This window comes from Chiloscyllium plagiosum, unplaced genomic scaffold, assembly GCF_037043375.1.
Source record: "Chiloscyllium plagiosum isolate Xiang-an unplaced genomic scaffold, Cpla_swu_hap1 HiC_scaffold_29, whole genome shotgun sequence".
Classification (NCBI taxonomy): Eukaryota; Metazoa; Chordata; class Chondrichthyes; order Orectolobiformes; family Hemiscylliidae; genus Chiloscyllium; species Chiloscyllium plagiosum.
The window spans coordinates 35,744,368-35,761,464 of NW_028270167.1; the positions used below are offsets into that span (position 1 = coordinate 35,744,368).

Below are 17,097 nucleotides of genomic sequence, written 5' to 3' on the forward strand. Positions count from 1 at the left end.
CCAATCTTATAAAACCTTATCAAACCTTAAGGCAATAAATCTCACAAAGCAGACAGATCACTTGGCCAATCTGAGATATAATTAGATATATCTGGATATCACTTTGCCACATATAGTGACTGGTTAGCAGTGGTTATCTCTACGTTCTACACAGCAAACTCAAATCCGGGATTGCGACTTGAAACAATAACAATCCAACTCAAGTCCTAGCAATACACTGTCACAAAACAATGGCAATGATTCCATAAAACTAGCTAAACAGCTCCCGCTGGTATGTAGAAACTGGAGGGAGAGGTTCTGTACAATTACATTCAACAGTGGTTAGCACTGCTGCCTCACAGCGCCAGAGACCCGGCTTCAATTCCCGTCTCAGACAGTTGTCTGTGGGGAATTTGCACATTCTCCTGTAGGTTTCCTCCAGGTGCTCCGGTTTCCTCCCACAGTCCAAAAATGTGCAGGTTGGGTGAATTGGCCATGCTTAATTGCCCATAGTGTTAGGTGAAGGGGTAAATGTAGGGGGATGGGTATCAGTGGGTCGTACTTCAGAGGGTCGTACTTCAGAGGGTCAGTGTGGACTTGTTGGGCTGAAGGGCCTGTTTCCACACGAAGTAATCTAATCTAATTCTAATTTGTACAGTGGTATGATACTCAAAGCATGAATTACACAGTGAGCCTCAGGTTGAAATGAATCATTTTAATATTTCAATGCACAGTCAAGGTACAGAATAAAGCGCAGCATTTACTTTTAAATAGAGGTAGAACATAGCCTAGTTCATAATCACCTATAATTAAATGTAAACATGCTCTAAGAATTTAAAAAGAAACCCAAATGCTAATGGTCAACTGATTAGAAGTTAAAATTCCCATTCTGATCTCTGCTGCTGGTTGGTTCCTCACATCCAGACTGCAAACAGTCAGCTGTCCAGTGAGTTTTGAGGTTTGTAGCTCAGGTTGAGGTTCTGAATGTAGGTTTGCTCACTGAGCTGGAAGGCTCGTTTTCAGAGGTTTCATCATCCTGCTAGGTAACATCTTCAATGAGTCTCCCGTGAAGCACTGGTGTTAAGGCCTACTTTTTAATTTGTGTTTAGGTTTCCTTGGGTAGGCAATGTCATTTCCTGTTTTTTCTCAGAAGTTGGTAGGTGGGGTCCAAATCGATGTGTTTGTTGAGAGAATTTGGTTGAAATGCCTTGTTTCTAGGAATTCTTGTGCGTATCTGTTTAGCTTGTCCTAGGATGGATGTGTTGTCCCAGTCAAAGAGGTGTCCTTTGACTAGGTAACTGATGGTGTTACCTAATAATGTGACAAAATATCTGTAAACAAACCTTGCAGCTCAGCAAGCAAACTTATACCCTTGTCATTGTCCAATTTCAACACAGGGAAGGGACACACAAGGCCCAGGTCAGTAGTTTCTCTGAAGCTCTGCAAAAGTCAGGTGTGGTTTAAGTGCAGCGCAGAGGACTCTGGCATGGCAAGACCTGATAGAAAGTTTCACAAGTTAAATGGTTCCTCTTGCTCCCACTGCCCAACCCCAGCAGAACAAAACCCAACAGGAATCTTAGGGATTCACAGCCAGAAACATAGATTTCATTCACCACCTTCCAATTCCACAGCAAATCTTTGAATGACAAGTTCCACCCAGCTACACTAATGCAATACTCTTCAAAGGGGCTATAAATAAGTTTTCCATTTTATCCCAAGCGCTGGTACGGTCATCGCCAGTAGGGAATGTAGAAAGAAAATGATCCTATTCCCCAAATCCATTAGTACTATGAATTTGTTAAGAATCATAAGAAAAATCAACAGATCTCAAAGCTTTGCTAAGTAGTCAGTCACACACAGGAATTTCATGGACAATCTAAAACCCAGAATTGTAATTTGATGCTGACCACAAAATCTTTTAATCAACACCTCGGGAGTGCTGTAGCGGTAAAAGCAGCTATTTGAAGAGATCTAGCACCACCTCCAGTGTGCGAGCGCAGCCTTCGGCAACCTGACGAACAGGGTATTACAGGACATCATCAGATCCAATACCAAGGTGATGGTTTACAGAATCATAGTGGCTCCCGTCCTCCCATATCGCTCTGAGACATGGACTGTCTACAGCAGACACCTCAAAACACTGGAGCAGTGCCACCAATGCGCAACATCCTGCGAATCCTCTGGGAAGTCAGATGCACCAACACTAGTGTCCTCCACCAGGCTAACATCCCCAGCATCGAGGAACTGACCCCTCCCTTGATTGGCAGCAATGGGCTGGGCACGAGACTACTCCAGCAGGAGCTCGACACCCATCTCTGAAATGACAGGCAAGCCCCAGCTGGACAGAGGAAGCAATTCAAGGTCTCACTGGCAAAGTGCGGTGTTCCCAAAGACACCTGGGAATCACTATCTCAAGCCCGTTCAAAATGGAGGAGCAGCATCCGGGAAGGTGTCAAGCATCTCAAGATTTGCCATGGAAAAATAGTGTAATCCAGGCAGAAACAGGATGAGGAGCCAAAGTCCCACCAACCCCTTCGCGTGACCACCAGAGACTGTGGTAGCCATACTGGCCCGTACACCCAGCTACGGACTCACCCAGAGAGTGGAAGACACAGTCATCCTTGTTTGCAAGGGACTACCAATGAATTCGTTCAATGGATATATGACAACGGGGAGGTTTTGTTCACACTTGAGTTTTAACTTCCCACAATTACTTATCCAATTGGCCAACAGGTGGCTAACTCTGTAATATCAGGAAGAAATCTAGACATCCAACAAACAAGTCATAAAGAGAGAGATTACTGCAATGCTGCTCAGCAAGAACCAAGTACAATTAATGGACTTCCAAAGACCACTACTGCCATCTTGGGGCAAAGTATCATTCCTACACTTGCTTCATTGCCATTCAATTATTACTATCTTAACATGAAGACTTTTGAATCTAACTTGTAATACATTAGAATTAAATACCTTTACTATTTGAAGAGAGGCATTAAGCAGCATTAGATGAGGACATATCCACTCATCCACAGATTCAATCAATAAGCACATCGACCTGGACCCAATATACCGACCACTGCAGGGAACAGCTGGAACTGACAACCGGAAGCGGCAGATTCAAACCACTACAAATGCCGGAGGAAAGATCACAGAAGCGCTTCACAGGAGGCTCCCAAGCACTGAGGATGTCACCTAGACAGGGGACGAAACGTCTGCAACACAAATTCCCAGCTCGGTGAACAGAACCACAACAACGAGCAGCCGAGCTACAAATCTTTTCACAAACTTTGAACACAATTAAAAGAAAGCCTGGTGATTGGGAAATCAAATTACTCAAAACAGTTCAAACTATTCAAAAGGGCCACCAGGTCCAAAATATTAATTCTGATTTCTCTCCAGATGCTGCCAGACGTGCTGAACTTTTTCCAATTTCTGTTTTTGTTTTCAAAACAGTCATGGCTGCTTTTGCAATCCACCAGCTGGAGTCTTCCATGGCTCCACAGTCAGACAGAAAGCACTGAGGACAATACGAAAACTCATGCCTTACAAAGCGTTCAGAAATCTTGTTGATAATGTAAAGGATTAATATATTGAGGCCTCAGTAAAAAGTCTAGGTAATAGCTTAAAAGTTGAGTTGTCTGAAGTTAATGATGGAATCTAACCAATAATTAGGTGAATTAGTGCACAACATGCAAGGGGGTGGGGGCGTTTCACATTATTGAAGAAATGCGAACATCTTTTCCCCCTCTGTAATTTTTTTAAAAATGGAAGTGGTTAATTATTTGGATCAACAATGAGCATTAATCTGAAAGAATGAATTTGAAACAGCCTAATATCAAAATAGCTATCATTTTACAAAGAAAAATAATCTAAATTAAATGTAGAGATATTTACAATGAAGCACAATGATTCCGTTTAATTCATACGTATATCATGTTGTGTGTGGGAAGAATGGAGCATTGCATGGATTAGACAGTGACAGTCCTGTCACTTATCTTTCCACATCTTGCCACAATCTCTTAAAACAGAAGCAGTAACTATCAGAAAGCACCACTGGCATCTACAAACTACAACTGCCCATTTGCGAGGATTGCCACAAGTTCCTGAGTTACCTTGTTACATCCAAAACATCTTCAGGATTGTGGCCAGAAGGATATCAATCTCAATCTCAGCTGAAGACAAATGGCTGAGCACATGGGGAGGCAAGTGGCAGAATGTGTGGAAAAACCAACTGCACAGGACGTGGAAAACCCAGCAGGGTCAAGAATGGATCTGATCACAAAAAAAAAGCTTCACTGTGGCATGTACAACATGGTGTCACTGTCAACCACACCGGACCTTTATACAGGCATTCTCAGTATTGCTACAAAAATGGGATGTAAAGTGACTGCAGTGAAGTTGATAACCATTGAGCAGCTTTGGAATTGCAGTTTCTTAAGATTCTTCCAGATGTAACAGCTTCTATTTGGGAGGGGGCGATGGCTACCATTTAACAAGCAGCTCCTGGATTCAATCATGTTACTACAGGCAGTAGATGCCATGAACTTACCACGTGAAGCAAAACTAAAACAAAAGGGTTCTTTATTTATTTTAGCCAGAGCCTGTGATTCATGGTATAAGGATCATGTTGTTTCTAGATCCTGTTTTTTTTGCTGGGGAGGGTACAGCATCACGCTACAGCTCATTCAGCACACAGACAAACCCAGCAGCATGAACCTTGAGGCTCCTTGGACAAAGAGAGGGATTGTTCAAGTGGCTTCCAGGAACTGCATTGAAAGCCACTGTTAACCAGCTCCAAGCGACACAACTATTATAGACTCAAATTTAACACACAGATTAACTTAAAAAATAATAAAATATAACCTGATTTTTGTTTTCTAAAAAACAAATAAAATCAAAATGTTAGTGGTTATTCATGTAAATTAGTCTTTGATTAAGTACCTTGTGCATTAAATGCAATTGCATGATTATGTACAATCTTTCACCATTCTGTTTTCTGTCTATGTCACTAGGACAAGAACTTAATGGGGCAAGGCACACACGAAACAGCAAATCCATGATCTGTACAAAAGGAGTGATTACACAGAGATGGAACCTTCCCTGAAATTCGATTTTCCTATCAGGACATTTATGAGGGTCGGATTCCCATTCCTGCACTCCCCCTGAGCAGCCCTTATTATATTGTCCATTTGATCTTCATTTTCCCGGTTCAGTAGAAAGCCTTTACCACCGTATCCCTCAGCAACTGTATGATAATCTGTGGAGCAAAGACATATAAAGGTCATGGCCCTTCCACCTGATCAGAACATCAGCAATAACTGGGATTAAGAGGGGCCTCCACCACTGCCCTCAGCCCCATGGAAATGTGTGACAAGAGGGTTGGACTTTACCCTATCAAATATTCCCTCACCCTGACTGAGCTCCTTGAAACCACGTGGAAGGACACAAGGTCCATGTAATCATTTCGGATCTGAGCCATTAGTAGCTTTCATGGCTTCCTTTCCTTTACTCAGAACTTAATGGCAGGTTGTTAGCAGAAGTTAAGCAAAAGCTGTTCATTTCCAAGTTAACATTGGAGCAATTGAACAGCACAAATTGCAGTTGTTCAATTGCTTTTGCCATCCTACTGTTCAGCGTGCATACACATGGTGCGATATGGAAGAATCTTGGTTCAGTTCCAGAGCTGCACCATATTAGCGGATGTACATGGAAGGTGTAGGATGGCTAAATCTTTAACAAATCCCTCAAGCTCAAAACACATTCCTAATGGTCAGCTGTTCACTCTCTCCAGCTTGGACAAAGCAAAAGAGTTGAAAGCTACGTTATGATAGTTTCCCTCTGGAGACTGTCTATCGACACCGTCTAAGCTCTCATGTATTTAATGGCCATTTGGATCCCTAAGATGATGGATGTCATTTATGGAACTGGATTTCAGTGAAAGCAGGCTTAAAGAGCAGATTCAAGTTAAAACGCAGAATCCCTCCTCATGGGTCTGCTCCTGGGCCTGGCCAAACTGGCCATTAACAGGTCCAGGCAGTGGGCTGTGGAGGGGGTAGTTAGGGCCGAATGCCTGCCCCTCTTCCGCGGTTACGTTAGGGCCCAGGTGTCCTTGGAGAAGGAGCACGCGGTGTCCACCAACACCCTGGAGTTGTTCAGGGAGAGGTGAGCGCCGCAGGGAGTGGAGTGCATTATTTCCCCCTCCAACTCTATTTTGATTTAGTCCCTGCCCTCCCCCTTCACTGTTTGATCACACAGCATTGCCCTTTGATGTGAAGGGCACTGCTTGTCACTGGCCACTCAGTTGTTTCCTTTCTTCCTGGTGGTGGAAATTGAATAAAGATTCGTACACCTTGTGTCTCTCACTGTCTCACACCTGCGCACACACAACATGGGTGCTGGGGAAAAAATAAGCACTACCGCAGTTAGGCGGTAGTGTGGGGGTTAATATTGAAGAAAGAAAGAGAGAAAAAAATAAAACGCAGAATGAAATTTTTGCTTTACATACTCAACCATTAGCACTTGTCTGCATAGTCAAACTGGCTCAGGGTCAGCAGTTAAACAGCTTGCAAATTATTAAAAAGTCATTTGCTTTTCACATGGAATTAAATTCAATGTGAAGGGAACTCCTTATCCCATTTCCATAGGTCTGCCTGTTATCAAAACAAAGACAGAAGGGGTGCTGGGGACAGCTTAACAAGCCAGAATAGGTATATTTCCAGTTCTGTATTACCACAGTTGAAGATCCAGCCACCTACCTGTGTATGCCAGGCCACAGGCCACATTGCTGCCAAGCAAGGGAACCTGCTCTCGGGAAATCTGGCTCCAGCCAGCATCATTGCCAACCAAGGCGATTACAGGAGTCTGAAAGAACACAGGTCAATAATGAGTGAGAAAATTAATTTTAAATGCACACCCTCAACTACCTGCAACATTTATTAAAACAAATAGCTCTTTCAGACTTGATCGAAAAAATATACGTTTCTGATTGTTTGGAAAGGGAGTGGCCATGAGATGACAGTGAGGGAACGAAATCAACAACAGCAATACGAAATGAAGAAATCTGAAAGAGAAAGCTAATATCAATAATGGTAACCATGTAAAAATACATCTAATATACCAATGTACAATTGTGAAGGACAAAAAAAGCGGTCTTACTTGATCTGGCATCTCTGACTCCAGGCCTATAGGAATGTCATTGACTTTCAGTGCCCTTTGATATGACCAAGGAACACCAAGGATCAGCACTGTTATAAAGGCAATTACAGGTGAACAACAAATGGTGGCTGTACCCATACACTCCGAATGAGATTTTATCAGTAACAGGTGCTAGGAAGAGTTACAGTGTGGTAGTGAGAGGTAGTAGGACTAACATCAGCAGAGATACAGTCAGCAACAAAAAGTATCATTTAAAAAAAAATTCACTTATGGGACATGGATACGGCTGATAAGCCAGCATGTCTCACCCGTTCCCAAGTTGCCCTTGAGCAGGTGGTGGTGGATCTTTAACAGTCTGTATTTTGTAGATTGACTCACATTGCCCTTACGGAGGGAATTCCAGGATTTTGACCCAGTGACAGTGAACGAACAGCAATATGTTTCCAGGTCAGGATAGTGAGTGGCTCACTGCTCTGTTGTTAGCCCCCAGCATTGCCAATGAAGATACTTATGGAGCCTCCTCCTCTAGTGAGTTGGTTAATTATGCACCACCATTCACAACTGGATAGGAATGACTTACAGAGCTCAGATCTGACCTATTGGTTGTGGGATCATTTAGCTCTATCAGTTGCTGCTTATGCTATTTGGCAAGCAAGTAGTAATGTTTGGTAGCTTCAAGAGGTTGACACCTCATATGTAGGTAAGGCTGGCGCTGCTCCTGCACGCTCATTGAACCAGGGTTGATCCCCTGGCTGGATGGTAATGTTGAGTGGGGACATGTCAGGCCATGAGATTGCAGATTGTGTTGGAGTAATGTTTTGCAACTGTTGATGGCCCATGGCACCTCTTGATTGCCCTGTATTGTGTTGCTAGATCTGTTCGAAGTCTGTCCTGTTTAGCGCTGTGATAGTGCCACAAAGTACAATGGGAGGAAGTGGGACCGCAGATACTGGAGAGTCAGAGTTGAAAAGTGTGGTATTGGAAAACCACAGTAGATCAGGCAGCATCCAAGGAGCAGGACAGTCAACATTTCTTACATAATCCCTTCATCAAGTCATTCCTGATGAAGGGCTTATGGCCAAAATGTCGATTCTCCTGCTCCTCGCATGCTGCCTGACCTGCCGTGCTTTTCCAGCACCACACTTTTCCACAAAATACAATGGAGGGCATTCTCAATGTGACTTTGTCTCCACAAGGTCTGTGTGGAGTTTATTCTTACCGATAGTGTCATGGACAGATGCACCTGCAGTATGCAGAGTATTAAGGATGAGGTCAAGCATGTCTATTTCTCTTGTTGGTTCCCCTCACCACCTGCTGCAGATCCAGTCTGGCAGCTATGCCCTTTAGGACCCAACCAGCTCAGTGGTACTGCTGCTGCTGCTGGGCCACTTTTGGTGATGGACATTGAAATCCTCCACCCAGAGTACCTTTTGTGCCCTTGTCACCCTCAGAGTGACAAGGGCACAAAGTGTTGTTTAACATGGAGGAATACTGATTCATCAGTCAGGGGACAATGGTATGTGGTAATCAGCAGGAAGTTTCCTTGCTCATGTTTAACCTGAAGCCATGAGATTTCATGGGGCGCGATACGGAGGACTCCAAGGGGAATTTCCTCCCAAGTGCACGTCACTGTGCTCCCACCTCTGCTGGGTCTGTCCTGCTGGATGCAGGACCTATCCAGAGATGGCGATGGTGGCGGTGGTGTCTGGTACATTGTCTGTAAGGTATGATTCCATGAGTACGACTATGCCAGATGTTGCTCGACTAGTCTGTGAGACTGTTCTCCCAATTTGGCACTAGCCCCCGAGGCGAGAACTTTGCAGGATCGACAGACTGTTTCAGCCAATGTCTTTTCTGATGCCTAGGTCGCTTGCAGGTGATCCACCTGATTTAATTTATTTGTTGAGACTTTATACCGATTGATATAACTGAGTGGCTTACTACAACAGTTTGGAGGGCAGCTGAGAGTCAACCACATTGCTGTGGCTCTGGATTCACACAAAGGCCAGACAAGGCAAGGATGGCAGATTTACTTCTCTAAAGGACATTAATGAATCAGATGGGTTTTTCTGAAAATTGAAATTGGTTTCATGGTCATAATAGATGCTTAATTCCAGACGTTTTTAAAAAAAATCTCCCAGGTGCCCAGAACATTTGCTGAGTTTCTGGATTACCAGTCTGGCGACAACATCATCAGACCATTGCCTTCCCCCTTAATATTGAAATATTCCATCATATTAAAAAGATTAAAGTAAGACAAATTATTCTACTTAATTGAAATTACATCAGAACAACTTTCTGCCTTTCCAAATGACCTTAGTGAATTAAAGCACTCTCTACACTGGCTGGTCCATACTCTAACTCTATAAATTGGGAGTTATTGATTTGGCCACAAACTTGGCTGAGGCATTGCAGTGAAGGGCAGGGTCTCGTCAAGATAAAGGCACAATAACAAGTTGTATTTATATAATGTCCCCATCACATTATGTTCTGACCATGTTGGATGAAACATTAGCAAGCGACCAGGTAGGGGCCAGTAAGACCATTATTCGCTCGCCTGTGTCATGATATGGCACAGGAAACTCAGACTCCTTCCACGAGAAAAGCAACTCTGGACAAGGGTAGCTTACAAAACACCTGCAGCAGGATGAGTTGACCATCCCAAATTCCTATCCAATGAAGATATCTCGAGACTGCTGAGACATTTCCAGAAAGCAGTGAACCTTTCTACATAGCCAACAGCAAGAAATTACTAAGTATTAATAATTGCCCATTTAGTATAAGCAGAGGTGTGACACATACCTTGTGACGTTTGAATGTGTCAAATTCAGCAATGCTGTAGCCAAGGGAACCATCGCCATAAACGATCCAAACCTAAATATTAAATAAAAATAGGGAGTCTGAACTCTGAACAACACTACAGCAATCTCTCTCTCTTCAATGACCACACTTACTTTAAAAAAAAAATGAGTCTGCCTTTTGAAATTCATGGACATTTCCAAATTTCTCAAAGTGCTGGGAACACACTTGAGGAACTCAGGTGTGGTACTGAACAATTTCTAGCCAGGAGCAAGAGGGCAGATGTGCAGTAAGGATTTCTGAATCCCCAGCAGAATTGTGAAGTGCAGCCACCTCACAGTTATTTCTGTGTGTTTGACTTCTTTCCAAGAGTTCCAGTTTATTTGGTGCTGCCATTTGCAGGAAATTCTAGTTGACCATAGAATCTCTACAGTGTGGAAGCAGGATACTTGGTCCATCGAGTCCACACTGACCCTCTGAAGAGCATCTCACCCAGATTCACCCTATCCCTGTAACCCTGCATTTCCCATGGCTAACCCACCTAGCCTGCACATCATAGCCAATTTAGCATAGCCTGACCTACACATATTTGGACTGTTGGAGGAAACCCACGCAGAGGGTGGAATCGAACCCAAGCATCATGATGTAGCAGAGCTAACCACTGAGCCACCCCGACAAGGTGAGGGAAACGGGACAGGTGAATCCGGGCCAACAGTAACCGAAGGAAACTGCTTGAATTTGAATCAATCAATCAATTCCAGAAGAAGTGGACTCAACAGTTACGACTGCAGCTTCACAGAGCCAGGCACCCGGGTTCAATTCCTGCCTCAGGTGACCGCCTGTGTGGAGTTTGCACATTCTCCCAGTGTCTGCGTGGGTTTCCTCCCACTTGCACAGGTTAGATGGATTAGCCATGGGAAATTATATATAATATCCAGGGATGTGCAAGCTAGGTAGGCTAGCCATGGGAAATGCAGGGTTACAGGAATAGGATAGGGCTTGGGTCTGGGTGGGTTGCTCTTTGGAGGGTCGGTGTGGACCCAATGGGCCGAATGGCCTGCTTCCACACTATAGGGATTCTATGAAATTAATAGTGAAAGCAAGATTGGATGGATAGGAGATAGAGCAGCAATGGAAATACAAGAACAGAAATGAAAAAAACATTGCCCCACAATTTAATACCTACCAGCATAAACATCTATCATTCATTTTCTGAATTGGGAATGTGCACATTTCATTAAGTCTAAAAGCTACCTCATTCACAGGACCCCTTATACTGTGAAAGCCCATCGCTTGATTTTCTGCAGCAAGCTTTAATTACGACAAATGCAGCAACTTCTTCAACAAAGAACAAAGAAAATTATAGCACAGGAACAGGCCCATCAGCCCTCCAAGCCTGCGCCGATCCAGGTCATCTATCTAAACTTGTTGCCTGTTTTCTAATGATCTGTATCCCTCTGCTCCCTGTCCATTCATTTATCTGTCTAGATACATCTTAAATGACGTTATCGTGCCTGCCTCGACCACCTCCGCTGGCAATGTATTCCAGACACCCACTATCCTCTATGTAAAGAACTTACCAAGCATAACCCCTTTAAATGTCTCCCCTTTCACTTTGAACTCATGACTCCCAGTGAGTCCCCCACTCTGGGAAAAAGCTTCTTGCTATCCAGCCTGTCTATACTTGTCATGATTTTGTAGGCCTCAATCAGGTCCCCCTCAACCTCTGTCTTTCTAATGAAAATAATCCTAATCTACTCAACTTCTCCTCATAGCTCGCATCCTCTCTAACAGGCAACATCCTGGTGAACCTCCTCTGCACCCTCTCTAAAGCATCGACATCCTTTTGGTAATATGGCAACCAGAATACAGAGTATTCCAAATGTAGTCGAACAAAAGTCTTATACAATTGCCAACTCTTGTACTCAATACCTTGTCCGATGAAGGAAAGCATGCCATTCGCCTTCTTGACGACTCTATCGTCCGTGTTGCCACCTTCAGGGTACAATGGACCTGAACACCCAGGTCACTCTGCACATCAGTTTTCCATTTACTGTATAGTTCGCTCTTGAATTAGATCTTCCAAAACGCATCACCTCGCATTTGCCCGAATTGAACTCCATCTGCCATTTCTCCACCCAACTCCCCAATCTATCTATATTCTGCTGTATTCTCTGACAGTCCCCTTCACTATCTGCTACTGCACCAATCTTAGTGTCATCTATAAACTTGCTAATCAGCCCACCTGTACCTTCCTCCAGATCATTTATGTATATCACAAACAACAGTGATCCCAAAATGGATACCTGTGGAACACCACTGGTCACGGTTCTCCATTTTGAGAAAGTCCCTTTCCCTTTCACTTCTACTGACTCAGAAGCTTAAAGTCCTACTGACCACCTTACTTATCCTTTTCGCCAGAATGGTGGTTCCAAATTGGTTCAGGCTGAGACCGTCCCAATGGTACTGCTACTCTGTGTCCTGTTGCCCAGTGAGTTCTCGATCCATCTAGCTAGTGCACCCTGGACCCCATGCGACTTCACTTTCGCCATCAGCCTATCATGGGGAACCTTATTAAACACTTTACTGAAGTTCATGTATATGACATCTAGGCATTTCCCTCTTCAGTCAACTTTGTCACTTCCTCAAAGAATTCTATTAAGTTGGTAAGACAAGACCTTCCCAGCAGAAAACCATGCTGCCTACCACTGATCAGCCCATTTTCTTGCAAATGTAAATAGATCCTACCCCTCAATATCTTCTCCAGCAGCTTCCCTACCACTGATGTCACTCTCACCAGTGTATAATTACCTGGATTATCTCTGCTACCCTTCTTAAACAAGGGGACAACATTAGCAATTCTTCAGTACTCTGGGACCTCGCCCATGTTCAAGGATGCTGCCAAGATATCTGTTAAGGCCCCTGCTATTTCCTCTCTCATTTTCCTCAGTAACCTGGAATAGATCCCATCCTGACCTGGGGACTTGCTCATCTTAATGCCTTTTAGAATACTCAACACTTCCTCCCTCCTTATGCCGACTTGACCTAGAGTAATCAAACATCTATCCATACCCTCAACATTCATCATGTCCCTCTCCTCAATGAATACCGATGTAAAACACTCATTAAGAATCTCACCCATCTTCTTGGACATCACACATGACTTTTCTCCTTTGTCCTTGTACCACGCGGTGAGATTATGGTGAGCTCCCACAGAGTGGCACAAATGTGTGATAATTCATAACTCACAGCACTGCTCCTTTATGCCAAAAATTGCTGAATCTTCACAAGAACACCCTGCAGTACAAACTCAGCAGTGGCTTCCCTGAAAGTTCTGGAATAATACATCCTAACTATGACTTTGAGAAAGCCAATCCCGTCTGTATCACATAGTTGTCAATTGCAGTAATCCTTACACTGAGCTTGCCAAACAAAGCAATTTACTGGCCTAGTCTCATCAGAAGACAACAGTGGAGACCCAGGGCTTTACACCAGGCAATTTTCTGGATCTGCACTGCATCCCTCTGATGAAATGTCGACACTGAAAGCTTTAATACAACAGCTGGGGCCGGATTTGAACTAGAAATGAAAAGCCAGAAGGAGACACACAACATTAACTTCTTTTTTAAAACAGCTGAGCGCATTGGGAGTCGGGCCAAAGTGAGGTCAGAACAGGGAGGCTGATGGGAAGGCAAGTGATTACTATTTAAGTAGGTGTGTAGGGCCTCCCACCCACCTTCCTCCTCTAAACTAAATAAGAGTCCACAGACTCAAAGCAGGAAGAGTGGGAGCATCAATGAGGGGCCTCCAGGGAAGGTGAGTCACCGCTTTAAGGTTTCAAAAACACTTAACTTGACCGGCAGAGCCCTCCATTTCTGTTCCAGCAGCAAAAAGAGCAGGAGCTCTAACCAAGAAGGACTCTTGTGGGTTGTTAAGATTTCTTGTGTATTGTGATATATTAAATTTTAATTGGTTAATTGGATAAGACTGTAGAAGACAAATATTAGAAATTATTTACATAAATTGTAAAAGTTAATTAAATAGGTAGTTATGGCTGGACAGGTGATGTGCTGTAGCTGTATGATGTGGGAGCTGGCTGATTCTATTGTGAATGGCAGTGACCACATCTGCAGCAAGTGTTGGTTGCTGGAAGAACTCTAGTTCAGAACTGATGATCTGGAATCTGAGCTTCAAACACTGCAGCACATCCCGGAGGGGGAAGAGTTACCTGGACACTTTGTTTCAGTAGATTAGATTAGATTAGATTACTTTAGATTACTTACAGTGTGGAAACAGGCCCTTCGGCCCAACAAGTCCACACTGCCCCGCCGAAGCGCAACCCACCCATACCCCTACATTTACCCCTTACTTAATACTACGGGCAATTTAGTATGGCCAATTCACCTGACCTGCACATCTTTGGACTGTGGGAGGAAACCGGAGCACCCGGAGGAAACCCACGCAGACACGGGGAGAACGTGCAAACTCCACACAGTCAGTCGCCTGAGGCGGGAATTGAACCCGGGTCTCTGGCGGTGAGGCAGCAGTGCTAACCACTGTGCCACCATGCCGCCCACGGTGTAATTCAAATTCAGGAAGTGTTCAGGGACAACAGAGTGTGACTGTAAGTGAAACAGGTAGCGGGATTCTGAGTTCAGGAGTGCAGGAGCCTCAGCCCTTGACCTTGTCCAACAGGTATGAGATTCTTGCTCCCTGTATGGATGAGGAAAAGGGCTGTGGACAGGATGAGCCGGATGACCACGGCACCATGGTGCAGAAGGCCATTCAAGAGGGGGGAGCAAAAGGACAAGTAGTTGTTATAGGGGAGTCTACAATTAGGGGGACAGATAGTACCCTTTATGAGCTGGATTGGGAGTCCCGCATGGTGTGTTGTCTGCCTGGTGCCAGGGTCCAGGATATCTCCAACCGGCTTGAAATGATATCGGAGAGGGAGGGAGAGAATCCGGTCATTCTGGTCCACTTTCAGATTAACGACATAGGCAAGGTTAGGACGAAGGACCCGTTTGGGCAGTATCAAGCATTAGGAAGGAAATTGAAGAACAGGTCCTCGAGGGTCATAATCTCCGGATTACTACCCGAGCCACATGCTAATTGGCATAGGGATAAGAAAGTTAGGGAATTAAACACATGGCTAAAGGAATGGTGTGGGAAAGAGGGGTTCCATTTCATGAGGCATTAGAATCTGTACCATTGGGACGGTCTCAGCCTGAACCAATTTGGAACCACCATTCTGGCGAAAAGGATAAGTAAGGTGGTCAGTAGGACTTTAAGCTTCTGAGTCAGTAGAAGGGAAAGTGACAGGGAGTATGCAGTTAAATGGCAAGATAATATGGTTTAAGCTTGAGGCAGACTAGGAATGCAGCAAAAAAGGATAACTTAGGTCATTTTATAATTTCCAATATCTCTGATAATGATAAGAAAGTTAGCATTAAGGCACTTTACCCGAATGCTTATAGTATTCATAACAAAGTAGATGAATTAACGGTACTAATCACTGTGAATGATTATGATGTGGTTGGCATCACGGAGACATGGTTGCAGGGAGTTCAGGACTGGCAGTTAAACATCTAAGGATTTACAACATCAAAAAGACAGGGAGGAGAGCAGAGGGGCGGGGCTGCCTTGTTGGTTAAGAATGAAATTAAATCTGTGGCACTGAATGACATAAGGTCAGATGATGTGGAGTCTGTGTGGGTGGAGTTGAGGAACCACAAAGGCAACAAAAGAAAAAAAAATGGGAGTTATGTACAGTGGTCAGGACCAGGGGCGCAAGATGTACCGGAAAATAGATAGAGCATGTCAGAAAGGCAAGGTCCCGGTGATCATGGGGGACTTCAACATGCAGGTTGACTGGGTGAATAATGTTGCCGGTGGATCCAAAGAAAGGGAGTTCATGGAATGCTTACCAGATGGCTTTTTGGAACACTTTGTGATGGAGCCTACAAGGGAGCAGGCTTTTCTGGACTTAGTGCTATGTAATGAGCCAGACTTTATAAAAGATCTTAAAGTAAGGGAACACCTAGGAAGCAGCGATCACAACACAGTAGAGTTCAGTCTGCAGTTTGAAAGGGAAAAGGTAAAATCGGATGTAATGGTGTTACAGTTAAATAAAGGTAATTACAGGGGCATGAGGGAGGAACTGACAAAAATCGACTGGAAGCAGAGTCTAGCGGGGAACACAGTAGAGCAACAGTGGCAGAGTTTCTGGGTGTAATTGAGGACACATAGGAGGTTCATCCCAAAGACAAGATTATCTGAGAATTGGGTGGGGGTGTGGGGGGGGGGGGGGGGGGTGGCAGGAGTAAGAGATTAGCCAGCCATGGCTGTCAAAGGAAATCAGGAAATGTATCAAAGAAGAAGAAGGAGCGTATAAAGTGGCCAAGAGCACTGGGAAATCAGAAGGTTGGGAAGGCTACAAAACAAACAGAGGATAACAAAGAGAGAAATAAAGAAGGAGAGGATCAAATATGAAGGTAGGCAAACCAGTAATGTTAGAAATGATAGTAAAAGTTTCTTTCAATACATAAGAAACAAACAAGAGGCAAAAGTAGACATTAGCCTTCCAGCATCAATTTGGAGTGGCTCAGTGATTTTAATAAGTACTTTGACTTATTTACAAATTTAATAAGTACTTTGCGTCAGTCTTCACAGTGGAAGACATGAGTAATATCCCAACAATTAAGGAGAATCGGGGACAGAGTGGAGTATGATAGCCATTACAAAAGAGAAAGTGCTACAAAAGCTAAAAGGTCTAAATATTGATCAATCTCCTGGGCCCGTTGGCTACATCCTAGAGTTCTGAGGGACGTGGCTGAGGAAATAGTGGAGGCGTTGGTTGTGATCTTTCAAAAGTCCCTGGAGTCAGGGAAAGTCCCAGATGATCGGAAAAATCGCTGTTGTAACCTCCTTGTTCAAGAAAGGATCAAAACAAAAGATGGAAAATTATAGGCCAATTAGCCTCACCTGGGTTGTTGATAAAATTCTAGAATCCATCGTTAAGGATGAGATTTCTAAATTCTTGAAAGTGCAGGATCAGATTAGAACAAGTCAGCATGAACTTAGTAAGTGGAGGTCGTGCCTGACAAACCTGTTCCAATTCATTGGAGAGGTAACAAGTAGATTAGACCAGGGAAACCCAGTGAA

The 17,097-nt window shown here is 44.0% G+C and overlaps 1 protein-coding gene across 1 annotated transcript in view; it reads right to left on the reverse strand.

The window, feature by feature from the left end:
* Positions 1 to 679: 679 nt before the first annotated feature.
* Positions 680 to 17,097, reverse strand: part of hacl2 (2-hydroxyacyl-CoA lyase 2) — a 48,668-nt gene continuing 32,250 nt past the window's right edge. Inside the window, exons 13-15 of the mRNA XM_043676885.2 lie at positions 9,937 to 10,008; positions 6,735 to 6,840; positions 680 to 5,236 (exon numbers count right to left, since the gene is read on the reverse strand). Coding sequence (XP_043532820.2) covers positions 5,058 to 5,236; positions 6,735 to 6,840; positions 9,937 to 10,008 — 357 coding nt within the window. The 3' untranslated portion in view covers positions 680 to 5,057. The remainder of the gene's footprint in view (positions 5,237 to 6,734; positions 6,841 to 9,936; positions 10,009 to 17,097) is intronic.